This window comes from Monodon monoceros, unplaced genomic scaffold (genome assembly GCF_005190385.1).
Source record: "Monodon monoceros isolate NGI ecotype Baffin Bay Population unplaced genomic scaffold, NGI_Narwhal_1 Super_Scaffold_3, whole genome shotgun sequence".
In the NCBI taxonomy this organism is placed as follows: domain Eukaryota; kingdom Metazoa; phylum Chordata; class Mammalia; order Artiodactyla; family Monodontidae; genus Monodon; species Monodon monoceros.
In genome coordinates, this window is record NW_021703780.1 from 52,080,881 (window position 1) to 52,097,448 (window position 16,568).

Consider the following 16,568-nt stretch of genomic DNA (forward strand, 5'->3'; position numbering starts at 1 on the left):
TTTCATTTAATGGCTTTTCACTTAGCAGCAAGGATTTTAAGGAATAATTTAAGTTAATTTCATTAAATTCATTAAACAGAGTAGTTGTATTTCTTTCATTACCAACTGTAATCACTCTGGATATCCATTTGTTTACTTGTTTATGATCTATCTCTCTCACTAGAATGTAGGCTCCTCGAGGCAAAAACTTTAACTGTCTTCTTCACTGTTGTGACATAATCCGTCTATATTTTAAGAAGACCACTCTCACTTCTGGGTAGAAAATAGATTCCAGGGGTCAAACATAAAACAGAAATCTATTGCAGTGATGCAGGTAAAAGCTAAAGAAGGGCTTCCCTGGTGGCGCAGTGGTTGAGAGTCCGCCTGCCAAAGCAGGGGACACGGGTTCGTGCCCGGTCCGGGAAGATCCCACATGCCGCGGAGCGGCTGGGCCCGTGGGCCATGGCCGCTGAGCCTGCACGTCCGGAGCCTGTGCTCCGCAACGGGAGAGGCCACAACAGTGAGAGGCCCGCGTATCGCAAAAAAAAGGGAAAGAATAAAAAAAAAAAAAAGCTAAAGGAGACTTAGAGTAGGGTTTTAGCAGTGGAGATGGAAAAAAATAAGCAAATTTGGCATATATTAGAATTTCAGAGGCAAAAATGACTAGTTAGAATGGGAGATCAACACTAACTAATTCTAATCAGGAAATTTCCTAGCCTGAGCTGATGGTGGTACCACTGACTGAAATGGGTAAACTGGGGGAAGAACAGTTTTGAGGGAAAGGAAGAGACAACAGGCTTTAACTTTTGGACCTGTTAAGCCTGAGATGTCTCTTAGACATCCAAATGGAAATGTCATCGAGGCCACAGGCTCCCAGATCTAGAGCACAGAGAGATAAATGAGGGCTAGAACTACATATTTAGGAGTCATCAGCAAATAGTTATCATTTGAAGCTTTTGGTATGGATTAAATCACTGAAAGAGAATAAAGACAAGGGGAAAAAGAGGCTTGGGACCTGGGACCTACCAACATGATAAATGGGCTTTCCTCTTATAGTCTCATCCCTTATTAACAGAGCCATCAAAGTATTTTTCAATGACAGCTTAATACTGTCATCAAAATCATCATGGCCAATTTTTACACACCAATAAGTATTATAGACTTTAACGTTCACATTTGACTATACTTGCAATATTCAGATTATAATCTCCAAAACAGAAGGGTTTCTGAAAACTCTCTCCAAGAGAAATAAATGCCAGATACTAACCCTAAACGTCCCTGTTTGTGGAGAGATAACGAAAAGAAAAAGAAATGGGAGCTAAAAGAATAGGAAACAAAAAAATCTTCTATTTTGAAGGTAACAGAAATAACCTCACAAAATACAAGGACAATACTTTCAAAATAAACCATATCCAAATAATAAATATCTTAAATTTTTAGTACGCATTATACTTTTCTTCATAGGGCTGTAACTACAGAGTCTGGAATACATAAATGAGTATGTAGTGTAAATGATATGAAAACACACAATCTTAATTCAAGGAATTTTAACAATTCTCCATCTTCTTGCTGTTTCTGGTTTCTATGGAAATGGACAGTGGTAACGGCTGGAAAAATAAGGACAAGGTACTTAAAACACCTTCTATTTAGAGAAGAGGAGTGAGAAACAGCTGGCAATCAGGGTGAGGACTGGTAGTGCTGAAGTTAATTTATGCTTCTGTAACTAAGTTTAGATTAAGGTAGACACAATCTTTTTAACACTAAATTCTCTCACTCCATCTGCCTTCCTGCAATACAACAAGGCTTGGTCTTGGTTTATCCAGCAAAAGAGAACCAAATTATATTAGTAACTAGCTTTCTTATTATTTGACTATAACAACTCATACACCAAATTTTTTCTCCAACATCATGCACATTACTAAGCTAAGCATACTATCTTTAATATGAACCTACTTTCCCAGGTAGAAAAACCACCTATACTATCTTTGGAAATAGCATATATTCTTCACATGTATGGTTAATTAATACTTAAGGACTGAAGGTAAATGCTACCCAATAAGACCAAACACAATTTAGCAACCTTACAAAAAGAAGAGCAGCCACAAAATCAAATAAATGCCAGATACCAACTCCAAACCTCCTTGAGTTCCTATTTGGTCTCATTCTAATTAAGAAGCCAAAAATGATTACACTGGTGAAGTTCCTATGGCTGTGTCTCTTCACTAGTATGATCACTGATACTCTACACATAGGTGTAACAGAGTAATCAACCCTACAATTTCTACTAAAAGCATCTAACTAAAACAACTACTCTGGGATCATAGGCAAAACGTTCTCTGACATAAATCGTACCATTGTTTTCTTAGCAGTCTCCCAAGGCAATAGAAATAAAAACAAAAATAAACAAATGGGACCTAATCAAACTTACAAGCTTTGGCACAGCAAAGGAAACCATTAAAAAAACACACACACACACACACAGAGAAAAAGACAACATATGGAACGGGAAAAAATAATTGCAAACGATGCAACCAACAAGGGCTTAATTTCCAAAATATACAAACAGTTCATATAACTCAACAAAAACAAAAAAAAAACCAATCGAAAAATGGGCAGAAGACCTAAACAGATATTTCTCTAAAGAAGACACACAATACAGATGGCCAAGAGGCACATGAAAAGATGCTCAGCATCACTAATTATTAAATAAATGCAAATCAAAACTACAATGAGGTACCACCTCACAACAGTCAGAATGGCCATCATTAAAAAGTCTACAATGAAAACAACCTAAATGTTCATTGACAGGTGAATGGATAAAGAAGATGTGGTACATATATACAATGGAATACTACTCAGCCATAAAAAAGAACAAAATAATGCCATTTGCAGCAACATGGATGCAACTATAGATTATCATACTAAGTGAAGTCAGAAAGAGAAAGACAAACACATGATATCACTTATAAATGGAATCTAAAATATGGCACAAATGAACCTATCTATGAAACAGAAACAGACTCACAGAGAGAACAGACTTGTGGTTACAAAGGGGGAGGGGAGGTGGGGAAGGGATGGATTGGGAATTTGGGGTTAGTAGATGAAAACTATTACACATAGAATGAATAAACAACAAGGTCCTACTGTATAGCACAGGGAACTATATTCAATATCCTGGGATAAACCATCATGGAAAAGAAAATAAGAAAGAATGTAGAGGACTTCCCTGGTAGTTCAGTGGTTAAGAATCTGCCTGCCAATGCAGGGGACATGGGTTCGAGCCCTGGTCCGGGAAGATCCCACATGCCGCGGAGCAACTAAGCCTGTGCACCGCAACTACTGAGCCTGTGCTCTAGAGCCCGCGAGCCACAACTACTGAGCTCACGTGCCACAACTACTGAAGCCCGCGCGCCTAGAGCCTGTGCTCCGCAACAAGAGAAGCCACCGCAATAAGAAGCCCGTGCACCACAGTGAAGAGCAGCCCCCACTCAAGGCAATTAGAGAAAGCCCATGCGCAGCAACAAAGACCCAACGCGGCCAAAAAAAAAAAAAAAGCATATATGTATATACTGAGTCACTGTGCTATACAGCAGAAATTAACGCAACACTGTAAATCAACTATGCTTCAATTAAAAAAATAAATTGGGCTTCCCTGGTGGCGCAGTGGTTGAGAGTCCACCTGCCGATGCAGGGGACATGGGTTCATGCCCTGGTCCGGGGAGATCCCACATGCCGCAGAGCGGCTGGCCCCGTGAGCCATGGCCGCTGAGCCTGCGCGTCCGGAGCCTGTGCTCCGCAACGGGAGAGGCCACAACAGTGAGAGGCCCAAGTACCGCAAAAAAAAATAATAATAATAATTAATTAATTTTTAAAAAAACACAATTACTCTGGGAGTAAAAAACACATTTTGTGCACAGAACATAGAAGGCAAGAGGGTCATCATACCTTCAACTCAGAAGATACCAAATATAAGGCAAAAGAGTAGTATAATTTTACACAATTAACCCATTATTAAATTTTCACTTACTCCAAAAGAATCAGAGGATAGGTAATGATCAGCAGGATGTAAAGACTGTTATCCTAAACAAGTTTTAAGCCACAAAGTCAAATCTGCTGAATCAGTGATATAATAGTTGACTAGAAGACATATTTTAGTGTCTAAAACTTTGCTAAATAATCTTAGAAATGTTTGAGAACTGGAATAACTTAATTATTCTTACCTTTGCAGGCACTCAAAATCACACCACCTGAATTTTGCACTTCATCAAATTTGCCAAGTATCATTTCTAATCTGGGAATAAAGAATAAATTTTATTTGTTTGTTTTACATACAGTTTTAATTAGAAACAATTTCCTTCACCATCTCCCTGAGAAAAAACAATTCCAAGGATTCAGTTAGCTCTATACAACTCTCTTTTACAATTAACTCACTGAAAGCAGACACAAAATGCATCTCTTCAGTAGAGCAAAGCAGTCAAATACAGGTAGCACTCTACACACTCGCAGGTGTATTTGTGAAAAGGTAACCTTCAAGTGTAGGGGTTTACAATGTATAAAATAAATAAGCTACAAGGGTACATAGTACAACACAGGGAATATAGCCAATATTTTATAATGACCATAAATGGAATATAACCTTTAAAAATTGTGAATCACTATGTTGTACCCCCAAAACTTATATAATATTGTACCATCAACTATACCTCAATTTTTAAAAAAAGATAACTTTCACACAAAGCAGTTTCATATTTTCATCATAAAATTATTTCCCCAAACCCATCAAAAATATTGGGTTGGCCAAAAGGTTCATTCGGTATTTTCCATACGATGGCTCTAGTAGCACTTAGTTGTCTTTAACTTCATTTGAAACAATTTTGTTAGACTGTATGTGACAGCTGTCATACCAGCGTGCATTTAAAAAAAGACATCAAGGGGCTTCCCTCGTGGCACAGTGGCTGGGAGTCCACCTGCCAATGCAGGGAACGCAGGTTCGTGCCCTGGTCCGGGAGGATCCCACATGCCACGGGGCGGCTAGGCCCGTGAGCCATGGCCACTGGGCCTGCTCGTCCGGAGCCTGGGCTCCACAACGGGAGAGCCCACAGCAGTGAGCGGCCCGCGTACCACAAAAAAAAAAAAAAAAAAAAAAAAGCAACATTTTCGGCATATTATGCTTTATTATTTCAAGAAAGGTAAAAACGCAGATGAAATGCAAAAAAAAGGTTTGGGCAGTGTATGGAGAAGGTGCTGTGACTGATCAAACGTGTCAAAAGTGATTTGTGAAGTTTCATGCGGGAGATTTCTTGCTGAACTATGCTCCACGGTCAGGCAGACCAGTTGAAGTTGACAGCGATCAAATTGAGACATTAATTGAGACCAATCAACATTGTTCTCAACACAGGAGATAGCCAACATACTGAAAATATCCAAATCAAGCACTGAAATTCATTTGCACCAGTTTGATTATGTTAATCACTTTGATGTCTGCGTTTCACATGAGTTAAGCGAAAAAAACCTTCTTGACCGTATTTCTGCATGCGATTCTCTACTTAAACGTAATGAAAACGTTCCATTTTTAAAACAAATTGTGATGGACGATGGCAAGTGGATACTGTACAATAATGTGGAATGGAAGAGATCGTGGACAAGTAAAATGAACCACCGCCAACCACACCAAAGGCCAGTCTTCAACCAAAGAAGGTGATGCTGTGTATATGATGGGACTGGAAGGGAGTCTTCTATTATGAGCTCCTTCCAGAAAACCAAACGATTAATTCCAACAAGTACTGCTCCCAATTAGGCCAACTGAAAGCAGCACTCGACGAAAAGTGACAAAAGAAAACGCATGATCTTCCATCAGGATAACACAAGACCGCATGTTTCTTTGACGACTAGGCAAAAACTGTTAAAGCTTGGCTGGGAAGTTCTGATTCATCTGCTGTATTCACCAGACATTGCACCTTTGGATTTCCATTTATTTAGGTCTTTACAAAATTCTCTTAATGGAAAAAATTTCCACTCCCTGGAAGACTGTAAAAGGCACCTGGAACAGTTCTTTGCTCAAAAAGATAAAAAGTTTTGGCAAGATGGAATTATGAAGTTGCCTGAAAAATGGCAGAAGATAGTGGAACAAAAGGGTGAGTACGCTGTTCAATAAAGTTCTTGGTGAAAATGAAAAATGTGTCTTTTATTTTTACTTAAAAACCGAAGGCACTTTTTGGCCAAGCCAATACTTTAGTTCCAACCTTATAATGAATATACTCAGTAACCAAGACATTTTTAAAAATTACATAAAAATCATGCTAAGGAAACTTAAGGCAAACATAAAAACAATGAAATATGTCAGAAATTAAAGTGATGCTGATATGACTGATAATCTGATGTTTTTCCTGTTAACCTATTTTAATTCAACAGCAATTCTATTAGCACTTCTGATTTTATATTCAGAATAATACACTTCTACTATCACTTCTTTAAAAAAAGTGTTTCTTATTACAAAAGCAATGTATACTCATTATAGAAGAAAATTAGGAAATATAAATAGGAACAAAGAAAAAAACCACAATCCCACCATCCAGAGAACTTATTTAACTGCATGCTTTCCGATGTTTTATATTTATATATAAATTTTTTTCAGACCATGATCATGGGATCATGCTGACAGCACTAATTTTTACTTTCCAATATTATATCATGCTATGATTTATTCTTTTTTCTTAAATTTATTTATTTATTTATGGCTGCATTAGGTCTTTGTTGCTGCACGCGGGCTTTCTCTAGGTGCGGCGAGCTGGGGCTACTCTTTGTTGCGGTGCACAGGCTTCTCATTGCAGTGGCTTCTCTTGTTGTGGAGCATGGGCTCTAGGCACGCGGGCTTCAGCAGTTGTGGCACGTGGGCTCTAGAGCGCAGGCTCAGTAGTTGTGGCACATGGGATTAATTGCTCCATGGCACGTGGGATCTTCCTGGACCAGGGCTCGAACCTGTGTCCCCTGCAGTGGCAGGCAGATCCTTAACCACTGTGCCACCAGGTAAGTCCCACTATGATTCTTAAATTATGACTTAGAGATTTGGGTTAAGTCTTTAATTGCCAAATGTTTTTCTCACATCAATGGTTCTGTCATGATTTCACTTCTAAAACCTTAGTTAAGCCTTGGTCCACATCCTGTCATTTTTTACTTGTAAATTGAGGTTGAAAATACTGTTTGGTCTAAAAAAATTTTTTTTAGTTGAAAACCTTCTAGGAATTCATTATAATGGGATTTCTAAACCTTAACTTCAGCTCTTACCCCCATTAAATTCAACAAATATTCACACATCTGAAAGCACTGCAGTCAAAAGACACAGGTCCCTTCATCCTACAAAGTAAGTTACCTTCCAGAGAATTGAGCAGACACTAGACAGGCTGCCCAGAGACTAGATGGACAAGATGAGACAGGGGAGGGAAAACTGGAATTGGAAGATGGGACTTCAGAATGAAGACCAGACAGCCCAGAAACAGAAAGGAGAGGATTTAGGAAAGCTCTCTGGGAAAAAAGGCAGAACAAGATGTTAAGAAGCATGAAATTAACACTCAGCTATTCAGTAGCAAAAAGGGAGTAGGAAACTCAGGGCTGGAAGCTCTGAGAGAAAAGAGGGTTGGTAAGGAATTGAGGTGGGACAGATAAAATATACAGCAAGGAATGTAGATACAGGCAGCATTAATGGGAAGAGGGGTCAACTGAAAGATCAGGCAAATATAACAGTAACAGGGAGAAAGAAAGGAAAAAGAAATAAAAAGCTATTATAAAATAATAATACAGCTATTTAGAAAAACAAGCTTATTCATAATGGAGGATCATTACACATATAATCTGATGGAAAAGGAGGAAAGGAACAGTGTAAGAGTAGAAAGAAGAGACTGGGATCTTTTAAGTAATTCAGGAAGAAAAAGAATTTAGGAAATTCAACAGATGGCAAATACAACAGAGGCTGGAATATCTAAAACACAACTTACGAGGCCAAACAACAGAGGCCTGTAAAGCTCTGGAAGGTTCTGATTCAGGATAAGGATAGAGAACAGTAAAGCACTAGGATAAAACTGGAAAAGCAACTCTATCCAAAGTCCATATTTAAGTTTAGAGTCATAATAATAAATCTCAAGTACAATATGAAAGAGGTAATTAGGTATCTCAGAACTTATCTTTCTTTATAACAGCCAATTATTGAGATAAAACTCATACCATATAATTCACCCCTTTAAAGTGCACAATTCAATGGTTTTTAATATAAAGCCAGAGATGTACACAATCAATTTCAGAATGTCATCATCATCCCAAAAAACAACCCTGTACCCATGAGCAGTCACTCCCCATTCCTCCCAATTTCCTCAGTCCTACACAACCATTAATCTAACTTCTTTTCTATAGATTTGCCATATCTGGCCATTTCATATAAATGAAATCATCCAATATTCCAGCCACTCTGGAAAACTGTCTGTGAATATCAACTAAAGGTAAACATACCCTATGGCCCAGCACTTCCATTCAAATATATTCCAAGAGAACAAATACGTAAGTATACCAAAAGACATGCATAAGAATGTTTCTAACAACATTAATTCATAAATGCTACAAAATGAAAACAACTCAGAAGTCCGTCAACAGTATGGATTCATAAAGTATGACCTACTCATACAAAGGAGAACTGTAAGGCAATGAAAATGAACAACTATAGCTCGATCCAACAACCCAAATGAATCTTAAAGAGATAATGTTAACTGAAAGAAGAAAGACACAAAAAGTATACACTATATGATTCCATTTATATAAAATTCAAACAGAGGCAAAACTAACGTATGGTGATAGAGTCAGGATTATGGTTACTTCTGGGAAGGACAGAAAAGACAAGGATTAAGAAAGATTTGGGGAGGATTCTGGAATGTTGTAATGTTCTCCTTCTTCACCTGTGTGGGAGATACATGTGTGTATTCACTTTGTGATAACTTACAGAGCTGCATACTTACAATTTATGCACTATTCTGTATGAATGTCAAAACTGAATAAAAATTCTAAATACTTAAAAAAAATAATCTCAATATAAATTTAAAAATATATAATATAACATATATACATACACTCACACAAAATATGTCAATATATGCTAATACCATTTCTTTCATAAAATGATACAGAATTTATTCAAATAAAATTTTTGTTAACCCTGGAAGTAGAAAGCAAATGAATAAGTAAACAAAATGCTTATTTTTTAGATGACCTTATTACCTAAAATATAATTCATACTGGAAATAATCTACATGGTAAGAGAGGCAGCCAGATCTGATGAGACTTATGTAAACAGAACACACCACCACCTATGAAGTAGTCTTGCTCCTCCTGCCACCCCTCACCGAAAATCTGATCAAGTCTATAGATCCAACTACCAATTTACAGGATATAAAGACAGAAGAACACATTAAACCACACCACAGGAAAAGAATTAGTAATATCCAGGATATGGGAAACTTTTCAGGATAAACTACCCAACTTATTCAACAAATAAAACACAAGGAAAAAAGTACTTGGAGGTACACAAAGATTTAAACAGGCTTCTAATACATAACAACTAATTGTTGGACTTTATTTGTATACTGATTCAAACAAACTGTTAAAACATATATATAGGGCTTCCCTGGTGGCGCAGTGGTTGAGAGTCCGCCTGCCGATGCAGGGGACGTGGGTTCGTGCCCCGGTCCGGGAAGATCCCACATGCCGCGGAGCGGCTGGGCCCGTGAGCCACGGCTGCTGAGCCTGCGCGTCCGGAGCCTGTTGCTTCGCAACGGAAGAGGCCACAACAGTGAGAGGCCCGCGTACCGCAAAAAAAAAAAGAAAAAAAAAAATATATATATATACAACATTTATAAAACATTATGACATTTATGAAAATTTGAACCCTAACTGGATATTTGATATTACAGAATTATTTGCAAAAAAATGTAAGGTGTGATGATTGCATTGTGGTTGTGATTGGAAAAAAAAATTTTTTTCCCTTTAGAAATATGTTGAATAACAAAAAGGACCTACTGTATAGCACAGGGAATTATATTCAATATCTTGTAATAACCTATAATGGCACAGAATCTGAAAAAGATTATATATATGTATATATATGCATATAAACTAAATCACTTTGCTGTAAACCTGAAACACTGTAAATCAACTATACTTCAGTGAAAAAAAATTAAAAAATAAAATTAAAAATATATTGAATAATTACAGATGAAATGTTATGAGTTGGATTTGCTTGAAAATAATACAGGACAAGAGTAAGTAGGTAAGGGTGTAACAAACAAAACTGTCCACAAGTTAGTTATTGAAGATGGATAATAGGTACATGAGGTTCATTATACTATCCTGTCTAGAACAGTATAGAATCTTAAGAATTTTTTAAACAGTAATAACCTATATGTCCTTTTATAACTTTTGAATATTAAAGCATTCCAGAAAATTGAACCTATTTTAAATAAGCACATGAAATTAAAACCTTTAAAACCATTGGCAAAATAATAAATTTAGCAAGACTTACCTAGCAAGGGGAATTCCTCTCTTATAAAGGTCCACTCTCACTTTCTCTCCCACATGTCTATAAATCTCCACCACAGCCAATACTGCAGCATCTCTAACCTGCCAAATAATTCAGAACTTTAAAAACTTACATGAGACAATAAAATACTTCACCTCAAGGTAACATTAAATTCACAGACCAACTTGAAGCTCCAAGTTGGTTTTAATGCCTCTAAACCCCTGGGAGATTATGGCAGGTCATTAACAAAAACCAAGACGACCTGCCAAGAAACCTTGTAAAAGTTTTACAGAAATCTAAGAAACATGCAAATAAATGTGGCTTTTAAAAAATCTTCTATTTGTAATAATATTGTATAAAGAACTGATAATAACTATATGACTACAAATCATTATCGTGGTTAACATATTTTCATAGAATAAAACTGCCTTTCAAGAATGTGGCCTGAACGCAAACAGATACACCAATGTTCACAGCATCATTATTCACAATAGCCAAAAGGTGGAAACAACCCAAATGTCTACCCATGGATGAATGGATAAACAAGATGTGGTATATACAGACAATGGTATATTATTCAGCCTTAAACAGGAATGGAAGGAAATTGTGACACATGCTACAACATGGATGAACTGTGAAGACATTATGCTAAGTGAAATATGCCAGATACAAAAGGACAAATATTGTATGGTTCCACGTTTATGAGTAGTCAAATTCATTTGGAGAGAAAGTAAAACGTGGCCACCAAGAGCTGAAGGACTGGGGGAAATGAGGAGTTATTGTTTAATGGGTAGAGAGTTTCAGCTTGGGAAGATGAAGAAGTTCTGGAATGGGTGGTGGTGACAGCTGCACAACAATGTCAGTGTACTTACTGCCAATGAACTGTACACTTAAGAAAGGCTGAAATGGTATATTTTATATTGTGAATATTTTACCACAATTAAAAGAAAAAATAAATGTGGCCTAAAGACGGGAATGTGGAAGACAGCTTTTAGTTCCTTTGCATAGCTCACTGTCGAAGGGCAAACGAAGAGACAGTAGAACTCTCTACAAACCTCTAGAGGCGCAGCTAGGGCCTAAAAGCAAGGAAATATCCAGGGTCATTCCAAATGCCCAAGCTGTGCCAAAAGGGTTACAGCCAAGATTCAACTCCACCACAAAAAACAAGATCCAGAACACACCCCTATTTATGCCTATAGTATTTGAAGCTCAGGGAATGAAATTTCCAACAAGTGATATACCACTGGCACAAACAGGGTTATGACTGTTGCAAAAGTTGTTATGCAGGAATGAAAAGGAAGCTGAAAATCTGCCCTCACAACTAGCTTATAGGAGGACTAGAGAAGGAAATTCAGGTTCTTTGTTACTCAATCTTTCAAACTCAAGAACTATCCTTTAAGTCCCATCTATCCTTAATACTAGCCAAACAGCTAACAAACTTAAGCTACGCTTGTGAATATAATGTGTTCTTAAAAACTAAATGTGGTAGACTTTAAAAGAAAAAAATGAAGTGGAATCTTGATTTTACCACCCCCCTCCACCCTCTCTCTTCTTTTTAAAAATGGAACAAGAGCATTAGAAAACAAGAGGTGGCTAAAAAATTAGTCAGTGCTTAAATGTAGATAAAATTTTACCTGACTGTTGGAATCTCCAAATAGGATACACAAATGTGGTACCAACTTGCTGAGGACTAGTGGCTGAGCCCCAAAACTAAATATAATTTGAAAAAAAAATAAAGAGAATTTGGTTTTAATCAAACAGTAAACAAAATATCCTTATACTTTTATCTGTCTCGATAAGACAAATACGGTGGAGAGCACGGGCACACATCATTAAAACATGAAGGATATGAGACACAAGCAAAACCTAATTCTAAACAATGTGAGATATGTAAAATTGAATAATCATGACTGACAATGAAAACTGTCAACACATGATCCAACAGAGCAAAATGTTCAACCAATGGCACTCTTAAACCTAGCAACCTATCAATCACTTAGAAAATTTGAGCTTTTGCATTAAAATACTGGTTTTTTAGACTCTGGGTCTCAAACAAATTTGCATTCCAGTACAATAAGTAAATTAAAAGATCTTTATTTATGCTTATTAATATTTTGATGAGGTCATTGGTTGAAAGCAAATGAGAAGACAGCCAAAAACCATGAAAGTTGTGCAGGCTGAATGCACTTACAAGCTCTAGATGGCAGAAAGGACCATAGAGGAGTAAAAGAAAATAAAATGAAGGTATAGTTAGAGAAAAGGAAGTAACACTACAAAAAAAGTTGAAAGCTACTATATATTACCTATCTTGTTGCAGAGAACTTGAAAAAATCATCCAGAAAGAGAACAAAAGCCCTAGTTTACAATTTCTTCAGGCTGGAGTTCTGAGCTCTGTGGCATTTATGCTGTCAGAGCTCTGCACACTGCTGTCAGCTTCACTGTCTGGTTACCTGGGGGAGTCTTATTCAGTCTATGATTTTGGTAACCACCTGCACTGCTCTAGAAAACCTAGGGCCAATTGGCAAAAGCGGGCTGGGGAAAATGGCTACAATTGTTGAAATACCACTGAGTTTAAAAAAATTCCAAACTGGGTCCAGAACAGAGGTAGATCCTAAGTTATATCAGCGTATTTGTTATATGACCATCTACTTGGTTGGCAACTATTAACATACTAAAGAGAAAAAAAGAAACTCTTCTTATCAATGACTAATAATTTTAAATTAACAACATGAAAGATAACAACATATATACAAAAAAATTAACAGATAAAGCTATCAAATAGAAAAACTCTGGTGCCAGAGATAAATTAATAACTATTTAAAATTTGTTATTTCCATAGCTTTCCTTGAGCTTTGTGAAATGGATTTTGCTTTTTCTTTTTTAGAAAAATGAAAAATATACTCCAGTAATCATAAAACTTACATGTTTAATGTTTCAATAAGACACAGACACACGCCTTCTCGAGATCGAAAATTCTTGTGCTTAAAACCAGAAGCCAACTGTTCCCAAATGTACTATTTGAAAGAAAAGTAAACATGTATAACAAAAAATTAAATTACTCATGTTATAATCTTTTATCTATTCCCAACTTTACTACCAACCTTATTGGTAGCTAAATTTTCCCACAGATTTCTCTACAAGTTTTTCTAAGCCAAATTTGCACTGATGCTGCTCTCACCCTTTTTTTTTTTTTTTTTTTTTTTTGCAGTACGCGGGCCTCTCACTGTTGTGGCCCCTCCCGTTGCAGAGCACAGGCTCCGGACGCACAGGCTCAGCGGCCATGGCTCACGGGCCCAGCCGCTCCACGGCATGTGGGATCTTCCCGGACCAGGGCACGAACCCACGTCCCCTGCATCAGCAGGCGGACTTTCAACCACTGCGCCACCAGGGAAGCCCTCTCACCCATTTTTAAATATCTTAATCACATTTTCAATTTTTATTTTATATCTTTCACTTTAGATTTCAATTATTCTCAGAAAAACTGTGTCCAACATTTAAAAACCTTAAAATTTCCAAGGACATATAATTTCTTCTAAACTTTAGAAACCTTCAATAACAATGTTACCATTATAAGCCTAGTAATATTGTAAGCATTTAAAAGGTCCAGTGTTGCCTAGCAACTAGTACAGACTGTCACATGGAACAGGCTTTTTCAGCATTTTATAATTCAGGGGTTTTTTCCTTTTAACACTGGATCCAAATACAGAAACATAATCATTCTATTGCTACCCACTATAATCTTTTTTTTTTTGAAAAAGCATAGATAAACCTATACAAACAATCCAAAACAATTATACGGGTTTGTTATAAGAAGGAATTCAACTTTGTTTTTCTAAACGTATAGCCAATTGTCCCAATCAATCCTTTCTCCACATTTAAGAAACACCACCCTTACCATTTACTAAACTAATGTGTACATACACACATACTCTCACACATACACACAAATCCCTACTCCTGAACTCTATTCTCCCTGGACTCTATATTCAGTTCTACTAATATTATTTCCCTCTGCCAAACTTTGTGGAGGGTAACTTGGAAGTTTACCCAAAAAGTCTTAAATGTGAATAACCTGATCCAGCAACACTGTCTCTGTAACTCTGTTCTATAATTACATTTATGTCCAAAGACACATGTACAAGGATGCTCTTTACAGCACTCATAATAACAGCATGTCAAAAACAAGTTAAAATTTGAACTGCTAAGCAAGTGTCAAAGAATACCCATCAAATTATAAGGATTATATATATATCTTTATACTCTATGGTATAAAAACTCTGAGGAAGTTTACTTTCACTACTATTTGGATTTTTTATAAAACATACGTAATACAATTCTTAAACTGTATTTTAAATGATAACAATTAGTATCACTATTATTTTGTAAATTCTGGTTTTTTTCCCACTTAACATGAGCTACTCTTTTATTTTTTTTTAATAAATTTATTTATTTTTGGCTTCATTGGGTCTTCATTGCTGCGCAAGGGCTTTCTCTAGTTGTGGCGAGCGGGGGCTACTCTTTGTCGTGGTGCACAGGCTTCTCATTGCGGTGGTTTCTCTTGTTGCAGAGCACGGGCTCTAGGCATGCGGGCTTCAGTAGTTGTGGCACATGGGCTCAGTAGTTGTGGCGCACGGGCTTAGGTGTTTCACGGCATATGGGATCCTCCTGGATCAGGGCTCGAACCCGTGTCCCCTGCCTTGGCAGGCAGATTCTCAACCACTGCGCCACCAGGGAAGCCCCCGGCATGAGCTACTCTTTAAATCTTTGTTTACGTGTCAATTTATTTTTACTCCTCTTTCAAAATACGTCCGTAAGGGCAATTTTTTTCTACCATATTCATAAAACACAGGTCACCGTCATCTAATATATGCCTTATATAATTAGTAGCCATCTGTTAAAATAAGAAATTTTCTCCTTGTTTCAGTAAGAGTTGCAGAAATTCATATAATATTCAGTAGTTCTCAAAATAAGCTTTCTCACTGAACATTGTATTATTTGTAGGTAGCAAAAACCAGAAAATCCTAACAAACAGTATAATCAGTACATTGTCAAATCACTTAAATCTATGAGTTAGCTTTTTGAAAAAGCATTAAAAGAAAAGTAAGAAAAAGGAAAGCAAAAAATCAAAAAGTTAAATATTGACACTTTATCTTAAATTTCAACTTCTTTAAAGCATTAGCAATAATTTACTGTTTAAAATTTTAGCTTTTATGTCCCTGGGGTTTTACTGACTTGCAGTGATTACCATCTATCTTTACTGTTATTTAATCATTAATTAGCAAAATCTGAATTCTAAAATGTAGGCCTACCATAGGTGGTGCTACTTGATCCATTAACTTCAGTATCAGAGTCTGAGCTTCATCTCGAACCTTGTCTTTGGCATCTCCCATTCTGTCTATTAAAGCTACAATAACTAGAGAAATTAAGGGGGAAAAGAATAAATATTTATAATTCATCTCCATTATAAACTGTATTTTACAAAATTACAAACATCAATTATTTCCATAAATGAAAAGTTATGAGGTAAGCAAACTGTTTCAAGTTCTTTACTCACGAATACAATCAAAAATAAATGAGAAGCAAGTTTCAAAAGAATACAGAGTATGACATCCACTTATAATAATAATGTTCAAAAAACAGGCAAAACTTAATATTATTCTGTTTAGAGATACATATAGACAGTTAAGTTCTACAGACCAACAAGGGAGTGATTATCACAAAGGTCATGACAGCAGTCATCTCTGGTAGAGGGTGGGAGGTGTCATCAGGAAATGCAGAGGGAGCATATAAGGAACTGGCAGAGCTCTAGTTCTCTGACCTGGGCACAGGCAGGTGTTGGTTTTATAGTTATTCTTTAAATTGTACATGCTTGATACGTATTATTCTATATGTACAACATATTACTCAAATGACAAAAACAAAGCACGGGTCCATGGGACTGAGGTCTTTCTCTATTATGTCCAAGACTTTGACACTATTCCATGAAAGGAGGCAGGAAAGGCAGGTTAGAGTCCATTCTTAGAGAGTTTTCATG

General features: G+C 36.8%; 1 protein-coding gene across 8 annotated transcripts in view; it reads right to left on the reverse strand.

Annotated features, from left to right (window-relative positions):
• CLASP2 (cytoplasmic linker associated protein 2) overlaps positions 1 to 16,568 on the reverse strand; it is a 177,705-nt gene that overhangs the window by 141,128 nt on the left and 20,009 nt on the right. For 7 of the 8 annotated variants that reach the window (XM_029241792.1, XM_029241789.1, XM_029241791.1 and 4 more), the window contains exons 3-7: positions 15,844 to 15,947; positions 13,457 to 13,548; positions 12,169 to 12,244; positions 10,538 to 10,635; positions 4,200 to 4,270 (exon numbers count right to left, since the gene is read on the reverse strand). In XM_029241792.1, coding sequence (XP_029097625.1) covers positions 4,200 to 4,270; positions 10,538 to 10,635; positions 12,169 to 12,244; positions 13,457 to 13,548; positions 15,844 to 15,947 — 441 coding nt within the window. The remainder of the gene's footprint in view (positions 1 to 4,199; positions 4,271 to 10,537; positions 10,636 to 12,168; positions 12,245 to 13,456; positions 13,549 to 15,843; positions 15,948 to 16,568) is intronic. The other variant, XM_029241794.1, reaches the window with a different exon arrangement.